This window comes from Venustampulla echinocandica (assembly GCF_003357145.1).
Source record: "Venustampulla echinocandica strain BP 5553 chromosome Unknown scaffold_7, whole genome shotgun sequence".
In the NCBI taxonomy this organism is placed as follows: domain Eukaryota; kingdom Fungi; phylum Ascomycota; class Leotiomycetes; order Helotiales; family Pleuroascaceae; genus Venustampulla; species Venustampulla echinocandica.
This window is the reverse complement of record NW_022474212.1, coordinates 183,297-206,053: the sequence shown is the minus strand read 5'-3', so window position 1 is coordinate 206,053 and position 22,757 is coordinate 183,297. Positions and strand designations below refer to the sequence as shown.

The following is a 22,757-nucleotide window of genomic DNA, read 5'->3' as shown; positions in this document are numbered from 1 at the left end:
GCCAAAAATATTTCTAGCTAATGTACAATGTACAGAGAATCCAAGGTTGTACCTAGCTAGGACCCAAGTACGAGATTGTTAATACCTGTATGTACATACTTAGTTCCTGTAAGACGTTTGCCATGTCTGCGTCGCCTCTCCGTATTGACGGATACTGGTACAGCACCGATTTGGTGGGCAGAGAGCTTGGCGACGAGTGGAATAATGATGTGTTACTTGGTTCTTTCCTAGGGGCAAAAGAAGCGAGAAGAAGAGAGGTTAAGAGGCCAAGAGCGCAAGAGGCAGAGACAACTTAATACCTGGAGATCTTCTTAATGGTGGTGTTCTACGAGGCAGCCGACAGTGGCGTCTGCAGCTATTAGGCTCTATAGGGTCCCAGGTGGCAAGTGGCCCGTAAGTATCGACGACGCACATCGATCGGTCCTCAGACACATGCACGATACGTAACTTAGCATGTTACATATACCCTCTAACTCTAGGCGCTCCCAACCACAACCCCAACCTTACCTTGACCGTGACCCCACCTCACAGGCCGGAACATCGTGAATAGAATATCTCTGACCCTTCCGAGCTAGGGCAGCCTGATACTTCCTCAAAATGTCTTGCATCTCGCTTCCAGCTCTTGATTCTGCTTTTGCTCTTGCTCCTGTTGTGGCTCCTGCTCTTCATCCTCCTCTTAATCTCATTCATTCATCAGATCCATCCTCTACTTCTCTATTGCCGTTCCCCGGCCTTTGTTATAATCGTGGTTCGGCCTGCTTGATCTCCGAAAGCTTGCGTTGCGTTGCATGTCATATACACAGCACCGGCCTTATTCAAATCTCTCCTCTGAAGGTCATGCTGTCCAACATGTGACCTGCCCTTGAAATCCATTGCTTCTAGTGAAACCTCTTTTCTCATTCACGAGCCCTCTCTCTGCATTCACCTCGTCGCCGTTGTTGCCGGAAATCTCTTGGTCCTACATCGACCTGGACGGAGATACTAGAACTGCAACCGCCACGAAAATACGGATCCTGCAGCTCGCCGTCGCACCTCTGATTTTGCCTTTGAGCCTCACCCTGCTCATCAGCTCAGACCTAAGGCATTCGATCGTCGTCGCCTTCGATAACGCATATTCCAACCACCGGGACGGGTAAATTCGCTGCAGGACGCACTGCCCGCTTAGGTCACGATTTCCAGAAATACACCTCGTTACGCATCAACCAACACAATCACAGTTAAACCCAACTCGCCAAACAAATCCAGAAACAAATGGTGAAATGACTAACCTCCTTTGCTGAGATCCTTATGAATAGGAATCTTCCCCGGATCTCTCAAATCTCTGGTAGCCCCGGGGAATATCAACAACCACTTTCCTCATATCCATCGGAATCTGCAGCCACGCTTCTACTAGCTGGGCCTTGTCTCGGGATCCTGCAGTCATTGCAACCCGCCAAGCCGAAGGCCTTCAAAGGAGTCCGGACAATTTTTATGAAACACTCTGCGCGTTACAATCGTAACGACTCTCCTTGATTTTCGCCGGTATCCGTCACCCAAGATGACCCAGTACGATACGTCGCCATGGCCGGTCAAAGATGTGAGTTGATGTGTTATTATTTGGTGTTTCGACACTTATATTATGGAAAAGTGCTAACCAGATATCGATTGCAGATTGTTTATACGAGCGTCGTAGGCTCGGTAATGATTGCAGCTTTCCTCGAATGGTTCCTTTGGCTTGCGGCATTCATATATTGCCTAGTTAAGGTTTACAGCAAAGCTGAACACTGGTCTGTAAAAGTCCTAGCCGTGGTCGTCGGTACCGTTTTCAGTCTCTTGAGGTATGTTATTCCTGTTTTCCCGCCGAATATAAAACTAGATGCGAGGGCTAAGCAATACGTATAGGTGCATATTCCTACCCATCATGGTTGTCACCCTTCCGCTACCAAGCCATATAACTCAATACTTCCCGCTTTCACTAGTCACCGTCCTTCAATGGTTCGGCTTCTGGAGCTTTGCAGCTCTGCTGACGATCCCTTGGCTCCTCTGCGTTTATCAAATTGTTACCAACTCCCTTGGTCGAACCAAGCGCATAAAACAGGTCTTAGATGAGCACTCGGCGCCAAAAGTGGTTATTGTCATGCCCTGTTACAAGGAAGATCCCGATACCCTGGTAACTGCAATTGACTCCGTGGTGGACTGCGATTATCCTCCATCTTGCATCCACGTATTTCTTTCATTCGACGGTGATCAAGAGGACGAATTATACCTCAAGACTATCGAGAAACTGGGCGTGCCATTATCTCTTGATACCTACCCCAAGAGTATCGACGTAACATACCGGACTGCCCGTATCACAGTATCCCGGTTTCCGCATGGGGGGAAGAGGCACTGCCAGAAAGCTACTTTCAAGCTTATCGACAAGGTCTATACAGAGTATCTGAAAAGAAATGATAACCTCTTCATTCTCTTCATTGACTCGGATTGTATCTTGGACCGCGTATGCCTCCAGAATTTCGTGTACGATATGGAACTCAGCCCGGGCAACTCCAGAGATATGTTGGCAATGACCGGCGTCATCACCTCGACGACCAAGAAACACAGTCTTATTACCCTCCTTCAGGACATGGAGTATATCCACGGTCAGCTTTTCGAGCGCACAGTTGAATCCGGATGCGGGGCTGTGACTTGCTTACCTGGAGCGCTCACGATGCTTCGATTTTCCGCCTTCAGAAGAATGGCCAAGTACTACTTCGCTGATAAAGCAGAGCAATGTGAGGATCTCTTCGATTACGGAAAATGCCATTTAGGGGAGGATAGATGGCTTACTCATCTATTCATGATTGGTGCAAAGAAGCGCTATCAGATTCAAATGTGCACTTCTGCTTTTTGCAAAACAGAAGCAGTCCAAACATATCGATCCCTCATCAAGCAGCGGCGACGATGGTTCTTAGGCTTTATCACAAATGAAGTCTGTATGTTGACGGATATTCGAATTTGGAAGAGATACCCAGTCTTAGCTGTGGTCAGATTCATGCAAAACACCATTCGGACGACCGCACTCCTATTTTTCATAATGATAATATCCATTATCTCCACCTCAAAGAAAGTCCAGGATCTTCCAGTTGGGTTTATTGGGATTTCGCTCGGACTTAACTGGGTCATGATGATCTACTTTGGTGCAAAACTGAGGCGCTTCAAGATCTGGTTATATCCCCTTATGTTCATTATCAACCCCTTCTTCAATTGGTACTATATGGTATATGGCATCTTCACCGCCGGCCAGAGAACATGGGGAGGCCCTCGAGCAGATGCAGGTGCTGCTGACTCAAGCATGACACCCCAGCAGGTTATTGAGAAGGCTGTTGCCGAGGGAGATGAGCTCAACGTTGTCCCAGAAACCTTCAAGCCGGCGGCCGAGGCTCAAAAGAATCGTATGGTCCGCACTGGTGTACCTCTAATGCCTCCTGAGCAGATCGAGGGCCGATTCACGGCACCCGAGAGGCTTCCAGGTGGGTGGTACCATCAGGACAATGAATCTATTGGGAGTACGGAGTTTGGAGGTTTTGGCTCATCTAGTCAGTGGCGACCTCCAGCACATTCACGGGGCTCCTTCGATAGTGGCTTCTCGCTACCGACCAACAACAGCTCAGTATATATGCCTCGACGTGTGGAGAGCATTATGGGAGACGAAGATAAAAAGAAGTATGCAATGGCTCAAGCGACCCAGAAGGCGGCAGGAGGCGCTTATATGAGCGGCCCTCCCCGAGGCAAGGTCTATGAAATTTCAGAAGCAGATCCCAGGGAGGACTGGAAGGATTCTGTTGAATCGTTTGGGTCTTATTACGACCGACCGGAATTGCGGCAACGCGATGCCAACTACAGCGATGCAGATGTTTATAGCTCGCCAGAAGCTGGACCATCAGCACAACCTTTAACTGCTCCTCAGGTGCCCCAGACGGCATCCAATAATACAAATCGAGGCAGTGGGGGAAGTCCGCTTGCCCGAGCCAATACTTCCGGGGCCGATTCAAACGAGAGTGCCATAGAACTGGAGGAGCAGCCGCGGGTGGCTTCATATACGCAACACCTTCGCGGACAGTCTCAATGGAGATGAGAGGAATGTTTAACCATGGAATCCTTATCTTGTAGTTTGTGTGTATCTGATATTGCATTTGGAGAGCAGGGAGTTTGGGAAAGTAGGGAGCATTTGCTTTGCGCCAAAAAGCGGTACGGTTGCCAGTCATTCGTGGCTATCTATAGACGGGGATATATACCAGCACTTGGAAGGTTTATGATACTGCGTTGCTAGCTAATTGTTAAAGTAATGATCTGGATGAATAACGAGAATTAAAGATACTGATACCGATGCTGAGCCAAGCTACACAGTAATAAAAAGTCGCTAACCGTATACAAGACGAGGTGACGTTGATATTGCTATAGACGATCATGACTTCGCTTTTGGTTAGCTCCTGCTGTTTAACTTTTATCGATACTTCCTTAGCCCCACCACCAGCGTCATCATGGCAACTATCAGTTGCCATTAGTGGCTGTGCTGATTAGAGATAGGTGATTGATAAAGACTGCCCGTACACGTGATATTAAATATGTGTGCAACAGTGAAAACAAACGAAGCGACAAGCCACTGTTGGTGACGTGTTTGCAGAGGGAGAGACTTTAGAAGAGACAGAATAGTTGCCTGGTGACTTGTAATTAATCGGACACGTTGTGGTCGCTATTGCGCCCGCTTGGCGTTGGGTTGGCAGAGGTTGGCATTATGTTTTGTTTTGTTTTGTTTTGCTGCGGAATCACCTCGAACCTTCAGGATTTTCGAAGAAGACGGTGGAACCACTAGCGAGGCGTAGCGGTGCCTTACTCGTACCTTGGCTTAGGTCAGGCTGTGCGGCCTCCAGGATATTTTTTCGCACAACTTTGCGACTTCCAAGCAAAACATCTACCCTCTCCATTACGGCACACGTTGTGATTTTGCTCGGATCGCCAATTCAAAAGTCTCCTCATCCCGAGAATCTTTCACTTTCGGGTTTTCCCTAATCCCATCTCCCAGCCTCCACCGCAAGACTACCAATAGAGCCGCCATCATGAGCGGTATGTCCCACTATCACAATCGCAATCGCTGCCCCGCAGCCTCTTTAGAGATATGCTAACGTCTCGCTTTATAGTCGTCGGCGTTGACCTCGGATCGCTTAATACCGTTATTGCTGTTGCTCGGAATCGTGGTGTTGATGTCGTACGTGCCATACTTTATTTGTTGTTCTGGCATGTGGTATCTATGGTATACTGATTGTTTATTTACAGATCACCAATGAAGTCTCAAATCGAGCCACACCGTAAGCCGCCGGATCCCCAACCCCGTTCTCCAAACACCAAGCTGATTCTCTTTTTAGATCGTTGGTCGGCTTCGGCCCCAAGTCTCGATACCTCGGCGAGGCGGCAAAGACACAAGAGATCTCCAATCTGAAGAATACTGTCGGATGCTTGAAGCGATTAGCAGGACGGAGCCTGAGTGATCCGGATGTGCAGATCGAGCAGCAATTCGTTTCAGCACCCCTCGTCGATATCAATGGCCAGGTCGGCGCAGAGGTTACATATATGGGCAAGAAGGAGAGATTCACAGCAACCCAACTGATCGCTATGTTCTTGGGCAAGGTAAAGGCCACCGCTTCAACAGAATTAAAACTCCCAGTCTCCGACCTGGTGATGAGCGTCCCGGCGTGGTTTACCGACGCCCAGCGTAGATCTCTCATGGATGCTTGTGAAATTTCCGGACTCAAGCTCCTTCGCCTGATGAACGACACTACTGCTGCCGCTCTGGGTTATGGTATCACAAAGACCGATCTCCCAACCGCAGAGGAAAAGCCAAGACGTGTTGCTTTCGTCGATATCGGCCACAGCGATTACTCTTGTTCTATTGTGGAGTACAGAAAGGGCGAACTGACTATCAAGTCTACCACATATGATCGTCATTTCGGTGGACGTGATTTCGACAAGGCGCTGGTGGACCATTTCGCCCATGAGTTCAAGGAGAGATATAAGATTGACATCAAGACCAACCCCAAGGCCATGGTCCGTGTTACCGCAGCCGCAGAGAAGCTGAAGAAGATCTTATCTGCCAATCAATCAGCCCCTCTTAGCATCGAGTCGTTAATGAACGACATCGATGTCTCGACCGTGATGAAGCGCGAGCAATTGGAAGCCCTGGTCGCCCCTCTACTTAACCGTGCTTCCGTCCCTCTCGAGACTGCCTTGGCCGAGGCCAAGTTAACCAAGGATGACATCGACATCGTCGAGCTTGTTGGTGGCTGCACACGTGTACCAGCCCTCAAGGAACTCATCCACAACTTCTTTGGCAAGCCCCTCTCTTTCACCCTCAACCAAGATGAGGCCATCGCCCGAGGATGTGCCTTCAGCTGTGCTATCCTCTCCCCCGTCTTCCGCGTCCGCGACTTCGCCATCCACGATATCGTCAACTATCCCATTGAGTTCACATGGGAGAAGTCACCAGATATTCCCGATGAGGATACTAACCTGACCGTTTTCAACCGGGGCAATGTTATGCCATCAACCAAGATCCTAACATTCTACCGCAAGGAGGCATTTAACCTCGAGGCGAAGTACGCAAAGCCCGAAATGCTACCGGGTAAGATTAACCCATGGATTGGCCGATTCTCGGTCAAGGGTGTCAAGGCCGATTCCAACAATGACTTCATGATCTGCAAATTGAAGGCACGCCTGAACCTCCACGGTATCCTGAATGTGGAGCAGGGGTACTACGTTGAGGATGTGGAGGTTGAAGAGCCAATTCCCGAAGAAAAGGAAGGCGAGAAGAAAGGAGATAAGAAGGACGCAGATGTGAGAACCAGCTTTACTTCACCCCAATCCCCACCCCAAGCTTCTTGCGAAGACCAGCGTCCCGTTAAGCGTTCACGTCTGGAAGAGTATGCACTAACATCACACAAGGCAATGGACACCGATGAGAAGCCCAAGACCCGCAAAGTTAAGAAGCAAGTTCGAAAGGGCGACCTTCCTATTGTCGCAGGCACTTCGTCTCTCGATCAGTCATTGAAGGACAAGGATGCCGAGCTAGAAGCCTCCATGGTCATGGAGGACAAGCTTGTTGCCGACACCGAGGAGAAGAAGAACGAACTCGAGACCTACATCTACGAGATGAGAAACAAGATCGATGATCAATACTCAGAGTTCGCAAGCGAAGACGAGAAGGTCAAGTTAAAGGCTAAGCTTGAGACCAGCGAGGTAATTTATTCCGCCTTTTTAAAGTGTGAAAATACCTACTAACATTGAAATAGGACTGGCTCTACGATGAGGGCGAGGATACTACAAAGGCCATCTATGTTGCCAAGATGGATGAGATCCGCGCCGTTGCTGGACCCATCGTCCAACGTTACTTTGACAAAGTAGAGGCAGAACGTGCCGCGATACGGGCAGCTGAAGAAGCCGAGATCCAAAGAAAGCGCGAGATGGCCGAGGCGGCTAGGAAAGCTGCCATGGCACAGGAGGCTGCGACAAAAGGCGGCAAAGACGAGGAGATGGTGGACGCTGAAGAAACCACTAAGCCGGATGAGATCATGGAGCCGGCTGACGAGTCGAAGTGATAACCCTGGGAATGAAAGCGCATGATAATGATTTTTGATGACGATGGAAAGGCGGGAAGGGATGGTATCTGTCTACATTGAGCAGATGTTTCTTTTGAGATAATGCGCGGCTCACGTGTCTTTAAACATAGATGGCGATTGCGGAACATAGAAAAGAAAGTTCTTCGTACCATGATTATAGACATATCTTTGAAGTTCCCATCCTGAGATTACCTGCCTTGCCATGCCAACAACTCCTTGATTCTACCCTTTTAGTAGATGTCCAACACGCAACACCGAAATATAAAGACCGTACCTTAGCTTACCCTCACTAAATCCCCATGATTTACCTCCCCTAGCACCCTCAGAATGCTAAACCATCCCCCGACCTAAAACGCCCCTAAACACACCAAAACGACTTAGCAATACCAAATATTACCCCAAATCCATTCATTCCCCTAGGGGGCTTCTTCCCTACCCTCACGATTTTCTACCGTAGGGGAGGGTCACCTTCAGATACGTTTTCACTCAACCCAAGGTATCTGATCTTATAACCCTCCCAGCACTAATCCACCACTACGCTCATAAGCCTAAGCTATATACCGCAAATCTGTATCTCTGTAGGTCCTAGCTAGCTAGTACGAACTATCAACTATCCAAAAACTTGGCTCTATAAATGGAGCTGTTAGAGTAAGGCGTACTCCCGCCAAGTGTGCCTAGGTCTGGGTAGATATGCTTGTTTGTATGTCACGTAGGAAGTTCTCTTCATCTAGGGAGGAGAAGCGGTTGGCGTATATCTGGGGGTTTTAGTGGCTGCTTCGTAATATACCTTGTGTGGTAAGAGAAACATGCTCCGGCGGCCGGTCGAGTAGATGAGTGGTGTGTTACGTGAAAAGTGAAAAGTGACGAAAGTAGGAGGTAGTCATATTCCTGATATTGGGGGGTAACCAGCTCAAGGTTCCTGAGTGTCCCTTGTATGATTAGAGTAGATCTCTATTAGGTGGGATGAGCATTTCATTTCTCCAAAGGACTTTCTTCAATATATCATCAACACACAGTAGATAGTCTTGAGAGGCTTGGAACAAACTCATTAGACATGACGGGTTATTTGATAATACAAGCATGTACTGTAAACAAAAATCCACATTATAAGGCAGCCCCGCCTTCCAATCTCAAATCATCATAAGCAACCGTTAGCGCCGCCATAATCGTAAAATCAATCCCCGGAGAAACCTTAACAATATACTAGTGTGATTTGGTTAGTTGTAGAAGCTTATGGGGGAGAGAAAAGAGGGGGTTACGGACAATATTTTTTTCTTTAAACAACTCGTCGATGCCGTCTTCCGGCCGAGTGATTCGGCCGATTGGGATCCCGTAGCACTGATTGAGAGTTAGACTTTTAAACTGTAAGAGGGGTGGAAATATAGTTCACTTACATTAATGTATATATCCCTCGTTGTGGCACTCCCTCTTACATTCCACCTGATAGTCCGTTTATCCCTCGCGTTGGTGAAATCGACAGTCCAACTTGAACTCACTACTCGTCCATTAGCCACATACCAACATACCAACACGGGCAGACAAAACGATTCGTCCACAACATACCACTCTCCGTATCCTCCTTCAACACAAACACGACTTGTCCGTGCACCGATTCCGCAACGCGGCTACCAGAGCCCTGTTTTCGCGTTTTGAACAGTGGACCTCCCGTGGCGTCCATAAATTCTAGGCCATGCCGTAAGCAAAAGTACGAACAGTACGGTGTTATTCCCCGTTATGGTTCGGAACCAAGGGAGCAATAGATAAATACTAGGTCAAAGGTTATAGTGGACATACCTCTCTTCTCACTCCACGAGTTCGGATTCCCTCGAATCTTCATCACGCTCGACTCCCCACACATAACCTCCCACTGCATATCCCGAAAGAGCGTCGCGCTGCGGCTCATTTTTATCTCCATGCCCTCCTCGCCCGCATAAAACCTCTTATCGAACCAGATCCCGCACTCCCTGAGCAATCTCGCCCGCAGCAGATGTTTCTTCGACCTCCTATGAGAATCACTCGTCGTCGGTGAGATCTCATCTGGATTGTGGCTTTGGAGCTGCTCGCTGGGCAGCGGGGGCAGCGGCGCATTGTACGGGTCGTGGTCCTGGTTGTGCGTCTGAGCCATATGGTGTCGGGTCGCGAAGGGGTAGTTGACGCCTTGGAGAGCGGGGTCTACTACTTCCAGCGTGCTGTAATCTTGGGGCTCGTCCGCGACGCATATCTTCTCGTCGCTGGCCACCGCGACTTCTAATGTGCTGTAGTCGCCGTCGGCCTCATGATCTACGACGATCTTCTCGTCCGAGAGAGGGACGACTTCGAGGCCGCTGTAGGGTTGCGCTTCGGGGGCATCGCGCTTGGCCTTGCTGAAGAGGCTGAAGGTGGATGATCGGTTCTTGTTCGTGTTCGCCATACTTAGCAGCTATCGGTTCCCATCCATTGATCGAGAACGAGCTGTTCGGGAGACTGACTCTGTCGTTGAGTTGGTGAAACAGGACGCTGGTCAGACGAGAGGACGTTGATGTTTCTCGGAGGACAAGCTGGCGAACCCCAGCCTTACCTCGCCCTTCGTAAAGAAGCACCGAGGAGCTGATGATTGAGGCAGGGGAGCCGGTCAGCGGCAATGTACAGACCAGGAAAGTGACCTGCGGTGTCACGGATTGATTGGGCCGGGACCTGTAAGAAACAATTTTAAATCGTCGTGTATTTGCAAAACAGGGGCAGGACTTTTGCTTCTGATATTTATAATTCATTATTATTATTGAATATAGGTAGTACTACGTAAATTGAATGGGTATTAGGAACTATGCGGCGCTAGCGCATGGAAGTTTGTTGTATATAGATGAGATACGATCGCAACACCTTCCTCTTCCACACATTTGAAAAAGCTTGTCCTTTCCAAATGCCGAAGATGCAAATCTTCCGGCTCCTTTAGCGGTTCCCAGGGTAGTCACAGATCGACTAGGGGTTATGTTTCGAAACCTATGAAACGGGACATTTATTGGTGGTGCATAATCTATTTACAAGTCTTTTTGTACTATACAACCATATTTCTCCATGTCTATTTCCCTTGCGGAAGAGAATCTACTTCTGAGGAGGCGGTTGCGCGGGTTGTATTGGTGGGCCCCGCATGAAATATTCCCATTGTCCCTCGACGGGTTTCTCTACTAGATCCTCCCAGCTATTATCACCGTGTTTGTTAGCCAATGTTCTATAAAGCAGTCTTATAATAGACCCTGAAAATCCCCGAGCTCTGCTTCCCTGGCGATTGATATGATATGCTTCTGCTGCCGCCAATCTCGGAGATGGTGGTTACCACCAGGCTGGAGGGCAATATCTCAGAACAAGAGGATCATGGTCGAAAATAAGACCCTCTTTGGAGCTTATCCAAGATATCTCGATTTGTAGCATGTCCAACTTCCAGCCTCCTTGGGCTTAAGGACCTTAGGCGTTACGCCATATCCCATATTGGCATAACAATCATGTAGTCGTTCAACCAGACCAAAGAAAGGTACGACTTACACTTTCGCCTTCAGCATCACATCAACAAGCTTCAGCTCCCCCTCAGCAACCTCAATAACCTCCTCAATAAGCCCCGCCCCAATCTGATTCTCCATCTCAGAAACTCTACTCAACCGTCAGCATAACTCATCCCTTTTCACTCGCCAGTTCCTAAAACTCAAAAAAGCAAAAGGGAAGAACCTACTGCTGGGCCGTCAACCTCGGCTGGGGAGGCAATTCAATCTTCTCCGTCCCAGCCTCAAAATGCATATGCCCGCCCAGCTCAATGCCTCCCTGCAAATTCGGCTCGCCATCCCACTCCATCCCCTCCGCCTCCACAGCCTTCCTCTCAGGCTTCGTAGTGAAGAATGTCTTCCCTCCATGCGTCTCCTTGGTCACCTTCCCCGAAATACTAACATTATGTCCGCCGACTTCCTTCTCTTCCGCGAAAATCTCCGGGTGGTCCTTCACCAGCTGATCCGTCTTCGCCTTCCACGCCGCCTGGCCTTCAGGCACGATGGCATTTGCAATTGCCATGCGGTGTTTCGTCACGGCCTCTGTGGATTGGCGGTAGAGGGATGTTTCGGGGATCTGGGACAGCTTGTCCAGTGTTTGCGAGTAGAGGTAGAGGAGCGCTGAGCGTGGTGATGCGTTGGTGCGCAGGCCGGTGATGCCTGTGGGGGCGCCAGCTTCGAGATATTGCGCGGGCTTGACGGCCGCCAGCTGGCGGAAGGTGCGGCGCATCGTGTTGGTGGGTGATGTGCTCAATTGAGGTTGTGGTTATGGGAATGGAGGTTGATGAGCGACGATGGAGGGAGGGCTTGGCTGGGTTTAGCGGCGACTTGAAGTTTGTGGAGCACTACGTACCCAGGTACCTATGTACCTTAACGTTGCGCTTCTCGCTGTCTAAGGTAATAAAGGTTGCACCGACCAATATCCTAGCATTGATAGAAATTTTCAAAAGCCAAACGTTAATTATAATCAATATCCCTTTTTATAAATTCATCACTTGGCTTAATGATGGTTATAGTGCGGCTTTTCTTATCCTTAAACTTGACTTCGACCGTGGTGTCGAAATGCAAAGACCATCCTACAAGTAATAATAACGACCGTACATCACCATATCAATCCTACATTACAAGATCTTGCTCACAATTCAGTTGTCACTACTAACATATAGATAACATCTACATTTCTTGCATTCTAGACTAGAATGATGGTTGTGAGATAATATACAGCTCTTAAACAGCCACCGGCCCCCAAAGAGAGTATGTACAACGCCGAGAAGAATTAAACAGATATATCACCACCCAAGATTCGCCCCAGTGTTCTGCTATCGCGAGATAGATATGTTTTTCTTTCTTATCAAGTCCACCCAAAAGACACAATAAATGAAACACGCGTGCGGTGCCACGAGAGGCCAGATGTACAACCAAATTATCATCAGACAATGAGCAAGCACTTAAGATGCGAGCGAAAAATATTATTACAAACATCTAAGATGACTAGTATTTCGCAGTTTTTGCGACATCCACCAAAGGCGACCATACGTAAGGGGTATCCTCAATTAATCACACAAGAGGCTTATCATCAATTCTCAATTCCTAGAGATATGCCTTTCCAGCCAAACCCAAATATCAAAATGCTCTGTTTCTTGTATGTTTTTTCCCCGGATGTCAGGAGGCCGGAAATGCACTATGCACAATGAACAAACTCCTATCCCAGGCCAATCCATGAATCCATCCACTCCACAACTCCGCGAGAGATTGCATTAAAGAAGCATGTATGCTATGTAGAGAGGCGGTGTCATCATTGCTTGATGTAGCAATGGTCTCCCGTCTCCAGAACCGTGATTTCGTCACCGACACGTAACGCGCTCTCCCGGGAAATAGGAACCATCTGCACGCCCAGGCACCCGATATTTGGACCCGTACCCTCGTCTATGGCCCTGAAATTCCTCAATGTGCGGTCGGGCTCGCTGGCGTGCTTCTCTCCGGTGGCTTGGTCAACGTTGGGCATCTTGCAGCGCGCCGTCCTACATGAGACATCGTATTCGTAGAATCCTATCTTGATGCGGCGCCAGTTGTCCTCGAGGTAGGCATCCGGGCCGGTGATGATGAGATTGGCGCGGAAGCGGTTGGCGGACAGACGGGGGACTCCTTTCCCCATCCCCATTTTGCGTTCGACGTCACGGACGCTAGCAAGATTGATCATATGGAGGGGATACTAGAAAAGGAATTAGCTTAACTTTCTAGGGAGCGTGTCAGAACCAAAATGGACTTACCGCGTCTTGGAATCCGGTGACGGGTTGATACCCCAGGGTCTCCTTCTTGGGCGCATTTCGGTGGACCTCCCGTAACTTGGAGTTGTCGATTCTGAAGAGGCCCAGTTTGTTGCTGATGCCGAGATAATATCTCAGCTCCTCGGGGATCTCGATCTCCAAGTTCAACGAACGCACGGTCTCCTTCCAGATGGTCATGTCCTCGTAGGAATAGCCCGCCTTCTCGATCTGAACCGGGGTTGGGTCGAAGGGCACTCTGAACTGCTTCTCTGGGACCTTGCCCATCACCGATGCACCCCACTTTGCCACCTTGCCTCTCCAGCCTGGCTCCTGGAATGGGAAACTCATGATGATGACACCGCCGCTCTCGACGTCCTCGGCATGGGGTTTGTACGAGTCGACACTCTGATCCGGCATCCACATCTCGGTCCTCACCCTGGCCAACAGAGGAAACTGTCGCTGGGTGATGAACTCCCACTTATGGGCGGCCTTCTCCTTCTCCGGGGTGTTCTCCGCGATGGGGAAGGGGCTCTTGAGCTGAGCAAAGGTAAACTGGCGGTCGTACTCCATGCCGGTCGCGATTACGGTTCCTCTGTTCAACTCGACACCTTTACAGCTCTTAACCGGATAGATCCACATGCTCTTCAGGCGCCACCACTCGGCCGACGTCTCCTCGGTGCTCGGGGGGCGGCCCTCGGAGAACTTCTTGTCGAACTCATTGAGGAGATTGCTCTCGATGTTCATTCCCAGCTTTCGGCATCCCTGCGGCTGCTCGGCCAGCAACTTGGCCTGCTCGCGCTCGTAGACGATCAGGGCGATTATGGGGGGGATGCATATGGCGAGGACGGTCAGGACGTAGGTGGTGGTGGAGAAGACGGGGATCCGGTCGAGCAGCTGCTGGGAGTAGCGCTCGTAGTACTGCAGGAGGAGGTCGCGGTAGTGGTTGGTGAGGGCGTCCATGTTCATGACGAGGTGCGGGAAGGGAATGAAAGGCACGGAAGGTGCTGTCTATATGCTGGATTGGGGATTGTGTTAGCACGGGGACTCTAGACCGCGCAGCAGACCGCGCAATGGCCGGTAATTCTTGGGGGGGGGGGGTTGATGGGTTGATGGGTTATATCTACCAAAGCTACTCACTCACCAAATGAAGACCAGTACATGGGGGGTCGTAAACGAGTGTAGGAATCGAAGGGGAGTGAAACAAGTAAGGGAATGGAAAAGTAAATGGGTGTTCGGTTTCAATTATTAAGAGTCGAGGCTCCTTAACCTTAACGAGTGGAAGGAAGGGAAGGGGAAGGGAAGGGAAAACAAGATGGGCCCGTAGCAGGAAGGCGAATATGAATATGGGAAGAAGAAGAAAGGGGGGCGTTGGCTTTGGAGAGCGAGAGCGAGCGCGAAGGACAAGGAGAAGGAGAGGGAAGGTGGATATTTCCGTGGGGGGTGAGTGGAGGAGGAGTTGGGGGGGTTTGCTAGAGTGGGCGCCGCCGTGTGGTGTGGTGGGCGAATGATTCCTCGTGGCCTGACAGGCTCTGCGACCACTGCTGCTAATAAGCCAATGCTCACCTCCTGCTAAATGCTCAGTGGGCTGCTAAATGGCGACTGCTGCGCACTCGATCGGGGGGGGTCCCTCCAGCGCGAAGTCCCCGGGGGTTGGGTCCGCCTCCGAGCCACCGTAGAGTAAGTAAGTAGTCAGGTACAAGATTGCATTGCACTCTGGTTTACTCGTCGTACAAAGGTTATAGGGGATCGAAGGGCCTGGAGAGAGCCCTGGGGAGTGCTGTGGCTACAGTGGCTCCAGTGGCTACAAACGGTCGACATTCTCTCCAGCGTCTACAGTGCCTAGAATGCGCCTAGAATATGCCTAGAATGCCCAGCACACCTCCAGCCTTAGGTAGCCTTAGGTAGCCTCAGGTAGCTTCAGGTAGGCAGGTCCCCCCGTCCATACAGTACAGTACGGTAGCAGATCTTCTAGGCTCACTCCCTTCTCCGTTCTCCTCCCTGAAGCACAGCAGAGCATCAAACAACATGTCAACCCGCCAAAAGGTAGGCATAGGTACAGTATGTACAGTATCTCCCTACAGCACTATATCTATACACTCTCACAGGTACAGTAACGAATGTATCTTTCCATCATCATCATCGTCATCATCCAATATCCAACATTCGCCCCTCTCCAAAAACCAAATAAAACGCAGGGTCTGGCCCGATCGGCGTGGCTCAGAGGCGCGGGCCCCCGACACCTCCAAAGGTACCAGACGACCGGCGCATCTGGCCTTCCGGACCGCGGTGCCCTGAAATCGTGAGACGCCCTGGACGCATAGGGACATACACGAATGATCGATGATCGATGATGATGATTATGGTGCTGATGGGGGCACTAGATCGACCGAGGAAGTGCAACCCGATACTGTACTGCTGTACAGTACATACTCCGTACAAGTACCTGACTTATGGCACTTCGTACTCGGCATCTATCGTTTCTCCATCCCGGATCTCCAAAGTCCAAGGTCCAAAGGTCCAACCCAGTAACTTTCGTACTCGGACGCAAGCAGGTTTCCGAAGGAGGGAGTACGAAGTATTATTAGTAGTATTCTGTTGCCCAGGCCAGAAGCACGCCACAGGGCCAAGGGCACTTCAACCCGTCAACCCGCTAGCAGGAAAAAAAACACATAATCTTAAATACCTCGGAGATGCCAACGGTTACGCGGTGTGGTGCGCGGAGGCGGTTTCTGCTTTCTGTTTCTGCTTGCTGCTGCTGCGCCTCCTTCGGTCACTTTCCCTCGGTACGCCACGAGAGTGGAGGAAGCAGTGTCAGGTACTACGCAGCGTCCGACGAATTGCTTGTGATAATTGCGAGGGTGCGCTGGTTGGTGGATGATCAACCGTCCAGCATCATTTTATCATTAGACACCTACCTGCTGTACTCCGTACCAAGTAGGAAACTAATAATTAAGGTGCCTAGGGGTAAATGTACAGTACATGAGCTGCACATGCGCCTACTGCACCTACTGCACCTAGACAAAGATGGGGAAACGAGGGTCTCCTTCCAGGTTCACGACCCTTCTTCGGATTTGCCCCGAGACATGGAAACAGGAAAATGCGGAGAAGGGGCCAGGGGGATCTTTGTTTGATCGCTGGAATTCCTATTCTTGTTTTTAGAAGAACTAGGGAGTAGATCTCTTCACAAACCTGTTAACTAACCCGTATCTTGATCTACAGTTTCTACTTTGTAACTACAAAGTCTCGGAATTGCTCGACACGTCATTAGTCCCTCGCCTCCAGGAGATATACGTAAGTTGTACGAAGTAATAGCGCCAACTTTCGAGAGTTGACCAGAGCAACATCCGCGCCGTATCACTCCCCATATTCAAAGAGGTACCTTGTCCGTCAATGTGCTTCTCCTTCTAGATGCATTCTAGCTTTAGCATTTGCCTACGTAGCTCTTGTTAGGGTAGAGTATATTATTTAGCCATAGCAACCTACCTTACGCGCTCCACTATCTAGGTACTGTACCTACCTTTGTAGCTTATAAGAAAGTATAAATATGTTGTCAATGGTGTTGATGCGGAATCTCCTTGGAAACGCAACCCAAAGCAAGTTATTAGGTATTATAGTTCGAAGTGTGCTGGCTTAGTTGGGCCAGCACAGCGTCTACAATGCCACCCAAGTTCTATCCTAGAAAATATTGTTATCCCATTTGGGTTGCGAGGGCGTCGAGCGTGCAGGCCGTTGTACCACCCCACGTGGCCCCCCCTATCGTTTGTATCTTAGGTAGAGTGGCCATCTTTACAGCATTGAACAGCCCATCATCACGCGGCTGAAATCTGCCCCCTTTCCATTCATTTTACTTCTTCTCGAGGCAGAAGTTGTTCTTGCATGTTACCCAGGTAGTGTGGGCAGTTTTCATCCTAAAAACATGGCTTAATGATCTGCCTACAGCTCAACCCCATCGTCACAACGAACCACTTATCGTCCAAGAGATCCTTTGCTGACGGGTCTATCCCTCCAGTCCAGCATCATTTATCCTCCCGATAAATTTCTTATCCTCGAGACAAACCTCGCGCTCTGTTGTGAAGTGTCCCGCCGAGGTCACCGAGCTGGACGGTGGAGAACCGTACATCGCCTTCCTCGTAATTTACAAAGACATTGCTGGGTTTGACATGCTACGATTAGTGGTGCTGCGGTCTTGCGCTCAGATGATACTATGATAGTCAAAAAACTTCACTTGATATTCATTTGTGTCATACGCTCATAATCCCCCTAATCGAGATGATCCCCCGATACCAATGCTAGCCCCTTTCCTTTCCTATACCCCCATATAATACAATCCAAAACTCCAAAATCCCACAGATGCAAACCTAGGTACCTATGTAATAAAGCTACCATACTGATTGCAGCATCACAATGTCTACGGATCCTCCTCGCTCTGCTGGGCACCTCTCAATTGAAGTCCGCTGCAGTCAACGCCTGAACCACCGAAGTACCCTCACTAAACCTCGTGCGGAAGATGCGATTGGCATTCTGAAACATGCCGTCCTTCAAACTGACCACGATGAATTGGCTGCCCTTGAACCGCGTCTTGATGAGCCGTCCAATGTTTTGCGTGTGCGAAAGATCCAGCGCCGCGTCGACCTCGTCCAGGATGTACATCGGCGCCGGCTTGAATTGGAGCAGCGCCATGATCAGGGAGATCGCGACGAGCGAACGCTGGCCTCCCGATAACTCTGTAAGGCTTTGTTTCCATACTTTTCCTAGGCAGACCTATCGATGCCTGAGTTAGCTTATTTTGTCAGAATCAAAACATCGCGAGTGTACGCACCTTGACCTCTAATCCATCATTTATCGTCTTGCCCTCGGGCGCATCGAGCTTGCAGTAACTACCGGGTAGCAGTTCCGCGAAGATCTGCCCAAAGTCTCCATTCACCTTTTCCCACGTCTCTTGTAGAGCCTTCTTCTTGTACTCGTCCAGGGTAACGATGGTTTCTTCAATCTTCTTCTTGTCCCGAATCACGGTCTTCATCATGTTCTTGAGAGAAACCTCCTTCTTCTCCACACTGTCAATCATGTTCATGACTTTAGGGTTGATCTTCTTCTTCATCCCTTGGAATCGCTCGGTAAGGTTTCTCAGAGATGCTTTGCATTCACCGATATTCTGACCCTTGAAGTCGTAAGGCGTCCCCGTTCTGCCGAAGTTGTCTTTCTCATCCGCAATCCAATCGTGTTCCTTTTCCATGTGAGCCACTGTCTGAACAGCCCCTTGCTGTTCCTTATGGAATTTCTCAATCTGGTGGCCAAGCCTTTGCATCTCGAGGCTTTCCTCGGTGATACGTGCCGATTTAGACCGTGAGGCTTCCTCAAGCGACCGCAGCTCCTCATCGAATCCAGTCAACTTTGCTCGCTCATCATCCAAGTGGGCTTGAGCAATATCGTGCAGGTCCTAGCCGAATTAGTACAGTCTGCTGGAAATCATGGGGTGAAACACAAACCTTCGCTTTGCCCTGCTCCGATTCAAGGCTCGCAATCTCATCAGCCTGAGATTTCAGCGTCACTTCAACATCTTGAAGCTGTTCTTGGGTCGCAGCAAGATCACCGCCCACTTGCTCCGAATCCAAACGGGCCCCTTGGAGCTCCTTCTGCATGGCCTTGACAGACGTCGAGCTCTTGGCGAGAGTTTTCCGCAAAGCATCCAACGAACTCTGCAGTTCGACAAGCTTCCCATCCTTGTTGCTATCGAAATCCCTCATGTCCTTTTCGATGCGCTTAACATCTTTGTTGGCCTCGTCCTGCCGCTTCTTCGCATCAACTAGATCGGTCTTCAACTGGACAATGGTTGCTTTCATATTCTCAACCTCCTGGATAATGGAGGATGATGAATTGCCCCCAATCTGCTCCTCTGTTAACTTGATCTCGTGGGACTTGAGGTCTAGCTCCTGTTTGATTTTCTTGGCTTGATCGAGCTTTTTCTTCTCCCGGGCCATTGTTGCCTGGAGTTCCGATAACCTGTTTCCTAGGACACCAAGCTCCTTGGTCAACTCATTGAGTTTCTGTAATGTAACTAATACGCCGCTTGAATTCGGCGAGCTGCCACCGGAAAGAGTCCCAGAAGGGTCATATGAGTCTCCCTCAAGAGTGATACTCTTCATGCGAACAGCGGGATCAAACGTCACCCGTTTTGCTGTCGCCGCATCGGCGCAGATCAAAGTATTGCCAAAGACATAATCCATAGCCGTAGATACTTCGTCATCGTAGCCAATCAAGGACAGAGCCAGATCGACCTTACCAGGCGCAATCTTTTGTGCAGCACCAATCTTCTCTGCGGATGCTCGGAAGGCGGCGATTTTATTTAGTGGAATGATAGTCACTCGCTTCCTCAGCTTGCCGTTCTGGAGGAGTTGGGTGCCTGTCACTTCGGTATCAACAACGACGTTGTATAGCCGACCCCCAGCACAGATCTCAAGTGCGGTTCCAGCTTCCGTGCGATCTTTATCCAGAGTAAACAGCTGGGCCACCAGACCCTTTACCTTTGATCGGTCGAAATTCGGGGTGGGATCGGCGTAATTGAAATCGATATTGGCAACTTTGCGCTTCAAAACATCTGATTGCTCCCGTAGTTTTCGGATACTCTGTTGGAGGGCAGATTCCTGCTTGTACATATCGTCCTCCTTGCCAGGTTCAAAGCCTAGTTTTCCCAGCTCCTTTTCAAGCTTCTGGGCTTGTGACCGGAGGCCTTCAAGATCATTGAGAAGACCGGCGTTTTGCTCCTTCGCTTTCTTGGCTCGGGGTTGGTCTTCCTTGATGCGCTTTTCAAGATGTGCCGTCTTGAGCTTGGCCTGCTCTTGTTCCGTTGATGCTGCACTCGCTCGATTCCGCGCATCCTGGAGTTGTCCTTGGTACCCGCTTTCTTGGCCTTCCTTCGAGGCTACACCAGTCTGCAGCGTCTGGAGTAATTCCTCCTTAGTCTCGGCCTCCGAATTCTGCTTTTCCAGATCCTCTTTGGCGCTGTCGTATTGCGCCTGGAGTTTCTCATAAACCTTTGTCTTCTGCTTCAACAGGCTCTCGAGTTCAGCAACACTTTTTTGAATGGTCGACTTCCGTTCCTCCTCCTCAGTCATGCTCGACTTTTTGAGATCCATCACAGTGGAAAGTCGAACTAATTCATGAGAGTGCTTCTTGACCTCGTCCTCGAGCGCCTGTGCCTTTCCGCCTTTCTTCAACTCCTTATCCCGCTGAGCCTTTACTCTTTTAACATCTTCCGCAAGATTCTCAATCTCATGCTTTAGCCGAACAGCACCATCCTCCAAGTCCTTCTGGTGTTGTTTCTTAAGCTCGAGATCTCCAGCGGACTGCTTAAGCTTTTCCTGATTCTTCACATAATCATGTGCCACTACTACTCGGGTGAGTCGCTCGAGGTCATTTTGCGTCTGCTGGAAATCCAAGAACGCCCTCTTTTCCGTTCGTAGCTTCTCTAGCTTCGGCTCAATCTCCTCGCGGAGTAGTTCTGTAATCTCCTGCACCTTCATCTCCTTCTTCGCCATTGTCTTGAATGCCTTATCCCGTCGATCCTCAAACATTCGTGTCCCTGCGGCCTCCTCGATCATAGCCAAGATCTCGACTGGCTTCATATTCAGCACCTTGGTAATTCGACCTTGCATAATGAGGAAATTAGGGTTGTTAATGTTGAGTTGGACAGATTGGAACAGATTCTGTACTGTCTGCTGTTGCGCTCGGTGGCCATTGATGAGGTACTTGCTCGTCCCTCCTAGAACAATTTGTCTGGTGACGCTAATCTGCGCATATTCCTCGAATCCAATAGGAGATTTCTTCTTGTCGCGGTTGTCGAAGACTATCGTTACGCTAGCTTTTGTGACGCCCGCTTGTCCACGCTTATAAATGAGATCCTAAGAATCAAGAGTCAGGAAATTAGGCCATCAAAATATTCGAGCGGGCTGTGTACCTGGAGATTTTGCGCGCGGACCGTAGCCATATTCGTAATACCCAAAACGAAACATATTGCATCAAGAATATTCGACTTCCCGCTACCATTTAACCCCGTAATCGAATTGAAGCTCTCGTCCCTAAAGGGGTGTCAGCGGCGAAGGATAAGTGGTAGAGTGGGTTGTTTTGTTTACCATCCTGAGATAACAGTCCTCACAGCGTAGGATTTAAACCCCTAAACAAAATACATCAGCATGCATCCTCCCCTAGACCAAGCGGGCAAATTACATACATCTATAATGACCTCCACGACCCTCATTTTTGCGAAATGGAGTCGTTAATCCTGTCGCTGGTCGAGTATTGCGTTGCTGTGCGGTGTGCGCAACAGCTCGCAGACGCGAAGTCAACAAAAACACGCGACAAGGCAGAAACCAACATATTCTCAGGCACCCTTGCATAATCAGCCAACCTCGGCCAAGAATTCGAGATACCCGATGGAAATGAAATGAGTAAGGTTCGGTAACTATTGATACCCCACGATTACGATTCCGTTTCCGGGGATGGCTGGTGACCTTCACATACTTTCTACTATACCCTTCTGCGTGTTGAGTGTACAGTGTAATAGCTATGGCTCCTCCTAAGAAAGTGCAGGTTTCTATGCCTGGTGTGGCAGAGGGCAAGGAAGTGGTGGGAATAAGTATAGGAGATGGCGTTTCTGCCGAGGATCGCGTGAGATCCATACTCGAGGGCTCAATGGGGGATGATATCTTCCAGGTAAGCTTTATTCTATATCGCGCTCTGTCTTCAATGAGGATTCTTGTGTTGGTTCCCGTCAATTTTATTTCCAAACCTGCCCATTTCACCACTAACATTCTTCACCCAGGGCTGGGGCGCCTCCCTCGTCCACGAAGACATCCAACTCGTAACTGCATCCTCGAACCCAGGCCGCGTGGTCTTCAGATACACCGTCAAACCCTCGCACTGCAATCGGCTAGGCAACCTCCATGGCGGTTGCACCGCAACACTCTTCGACATCTGCACCACCACATCCCTCGCACCCATTGCAAAAGAAGGATTCTGGGTCTTCGCAGGCGTATCGCGGACCCTATCTGTGACGTATATCCGTCCTATCCCAGTTGGCGAGACGGTATTGATCGACTGTGAGGTGGTGCATGCGGGGAAGAGATTGTGTGCGCTTAAGGGGCAGATGAAGAGGGAGAGTGATGGCGCCGTTATGGCAGTTTGTGAGCATGGGAAGGTTAGCATTGACCCGCCTGTTGCGTCGAAGTTGTAGGGGGGGGTTAGGCTTTAGAGAGAGTGTGCAAGGGATATAGAGCTGGTAGACATGTAGATATTGGATGAGCTTAGAGATACCAAGTACACCATTGAACTGAACATGCTATTTCGAACCGTGC

The 22,757-nt window shown here is 49.7% G+C and overlaps 7 protein-coding genes across 7 annotated transcripts; 3 read left to right on the top strand and 4 right to left on the bottom strand.

The window, feature by feature from the left end:
• Positions 1-1,537: 1,537 nt before the first annotated feature.
• On the top strand, positions 1,538-4,093 carry BP5553_07999 (Nucleotide-diphospho-sugar transferase; the record flags this gene model as incomplete). The annotated part of the gene is made up of 3 exons (XM_032016622.1): positions 1,538-1,576; positions 1,651-1,817; positions 1,882-4,093. 3 exons carry the CDS (start codon positions 1,538-1,540, stop codon positions 4,091-4,093), a joined length of 2,418 nt encoding a protein of 805 aa, XP_031866913.1.
• A 982-nt stretch (positions 4,094-5,075) lies between these two features.
• On the top strand, positions 5,076-7,607 carry BP5553_07998 (putative heat shock protein Hsp88; the record flags this gene model as incomplete). The annotated part of the gene is made up of 5 exons (XM_032016621.1): positions 5,076-5,082; positions 5,157-5,224; positions 5,293-5,324; positions 5,382-7,248; positions 7,302-7,607. 5 exons carry the CDS (start codon positions 5,076-5,078, stop codon positions 7,605-7,607), a joined length of 2,280 nt encoding a protein of 759 aa, XP_031866912.1.
• A 1,125-nt stretch (positions 7,608-8,732) lies between these two features.
• On the bottom strand, positions 8,733-10,038 carry BP5553_07997 (uncharacterized protein; the record flags this gene model as incomplete). The annotated part of the gene is made up of 5 exons (XM_032016620.1): positions 8,733-8,831; positions 8,892-8,966; positions 9,023-9,123; positions 9,192-9,311; positions 9,423-10,038. The coding sequence occupies 5 exons, from the start codon at positions 10,036-10,038 to the stop codon at positions 8,733-8,735; spliced, it is 1,011 nt and encodes a 336-aa protein (XP_031866911.1).
• Positions 10,039-10,709: 671 nt separating this feature from the next.
• On the bottom strand, positions 10,710-11,870 carry BP5553_07996 (NADH-ubiquinone oxidoreductase 29.9 kDa subunit; the record flags this gene model as incomplete). The annotated part of the gene is made up of 3 exons (XM_032016619.1): positions 10,710-10,806; positions 11,148-11,252; positions 11,332-11,870. 3 exons carry the CDS (start codon positions 11,868-11,870, stop codon positions 10,710-10,712), a joined length of 741 nt encoding a protein of 246 aa, XP_031866910.1.
• Positions 11,871-12,935: 1,065 nt separating this feature from the next.
• BP5553_07995 (MOSC-containing protein) lies at positions 12,936-14,373 on the bottom strand (the record flags this gene model as incomplete). Its single annotated transcript, XM_032016618.1, has 2 exons — positions 12,936-13,352; positions 13,411-14,373. The coding sequence occupies 2 exons, from the start codon at positions 14,371-14,373 to the stop codon at positions 12,936-12,938; spliced, it is 1,380 nt and encodes a 459-aa protein (XP_031866909.1).
• A 3,474-nt stretch (positions 14,374-17,847) lies between these two features.
• On the bottom strand, positions 17,848-21,661 carry BP5553_07994 (Structural maintenance of chromosomes protein; the record flags this gene model as incomplete). Its single annotated transcript, XM_032016617.1, has 6 exons — positions 17,848-18,168; positions 18,227-18,844; positions 18,894-21,305; positions 21,362-21,482; positions 21,537-21,577; positions 21,635-21,661. The coding sequence occupies 6 exons, from the start codon at positions 21,659-21,661 to the stop codon at positions 17,848-17,850; spliced, it is 3,540 nt and encodes a 1,179-aa protein (XP_031866908.1).
• A 308-nt stretch (positions 21,662-21,969) lies between these two features.
• BP5553_07993 (Thioesterase ester dehydrase-isomerase) lies at positions 21,970-22,636 on the top strand (the record flags this gene model as incomplete). The annotated part of the gene is made up of 2 exons (XM_032016616.1): positions 21,970-22,116; positions 22,226-22,636. The coding sequence occupies 2 exons, from the start codon at positions 21,970-21,972 to the stop codon at positions 22,634-22,636; spliced, it is 558 nt and encodes a 185-aa protein (XP_031866907.1).
• Positions 22,637-22,757: the final 121 nt, after the last annotated feature.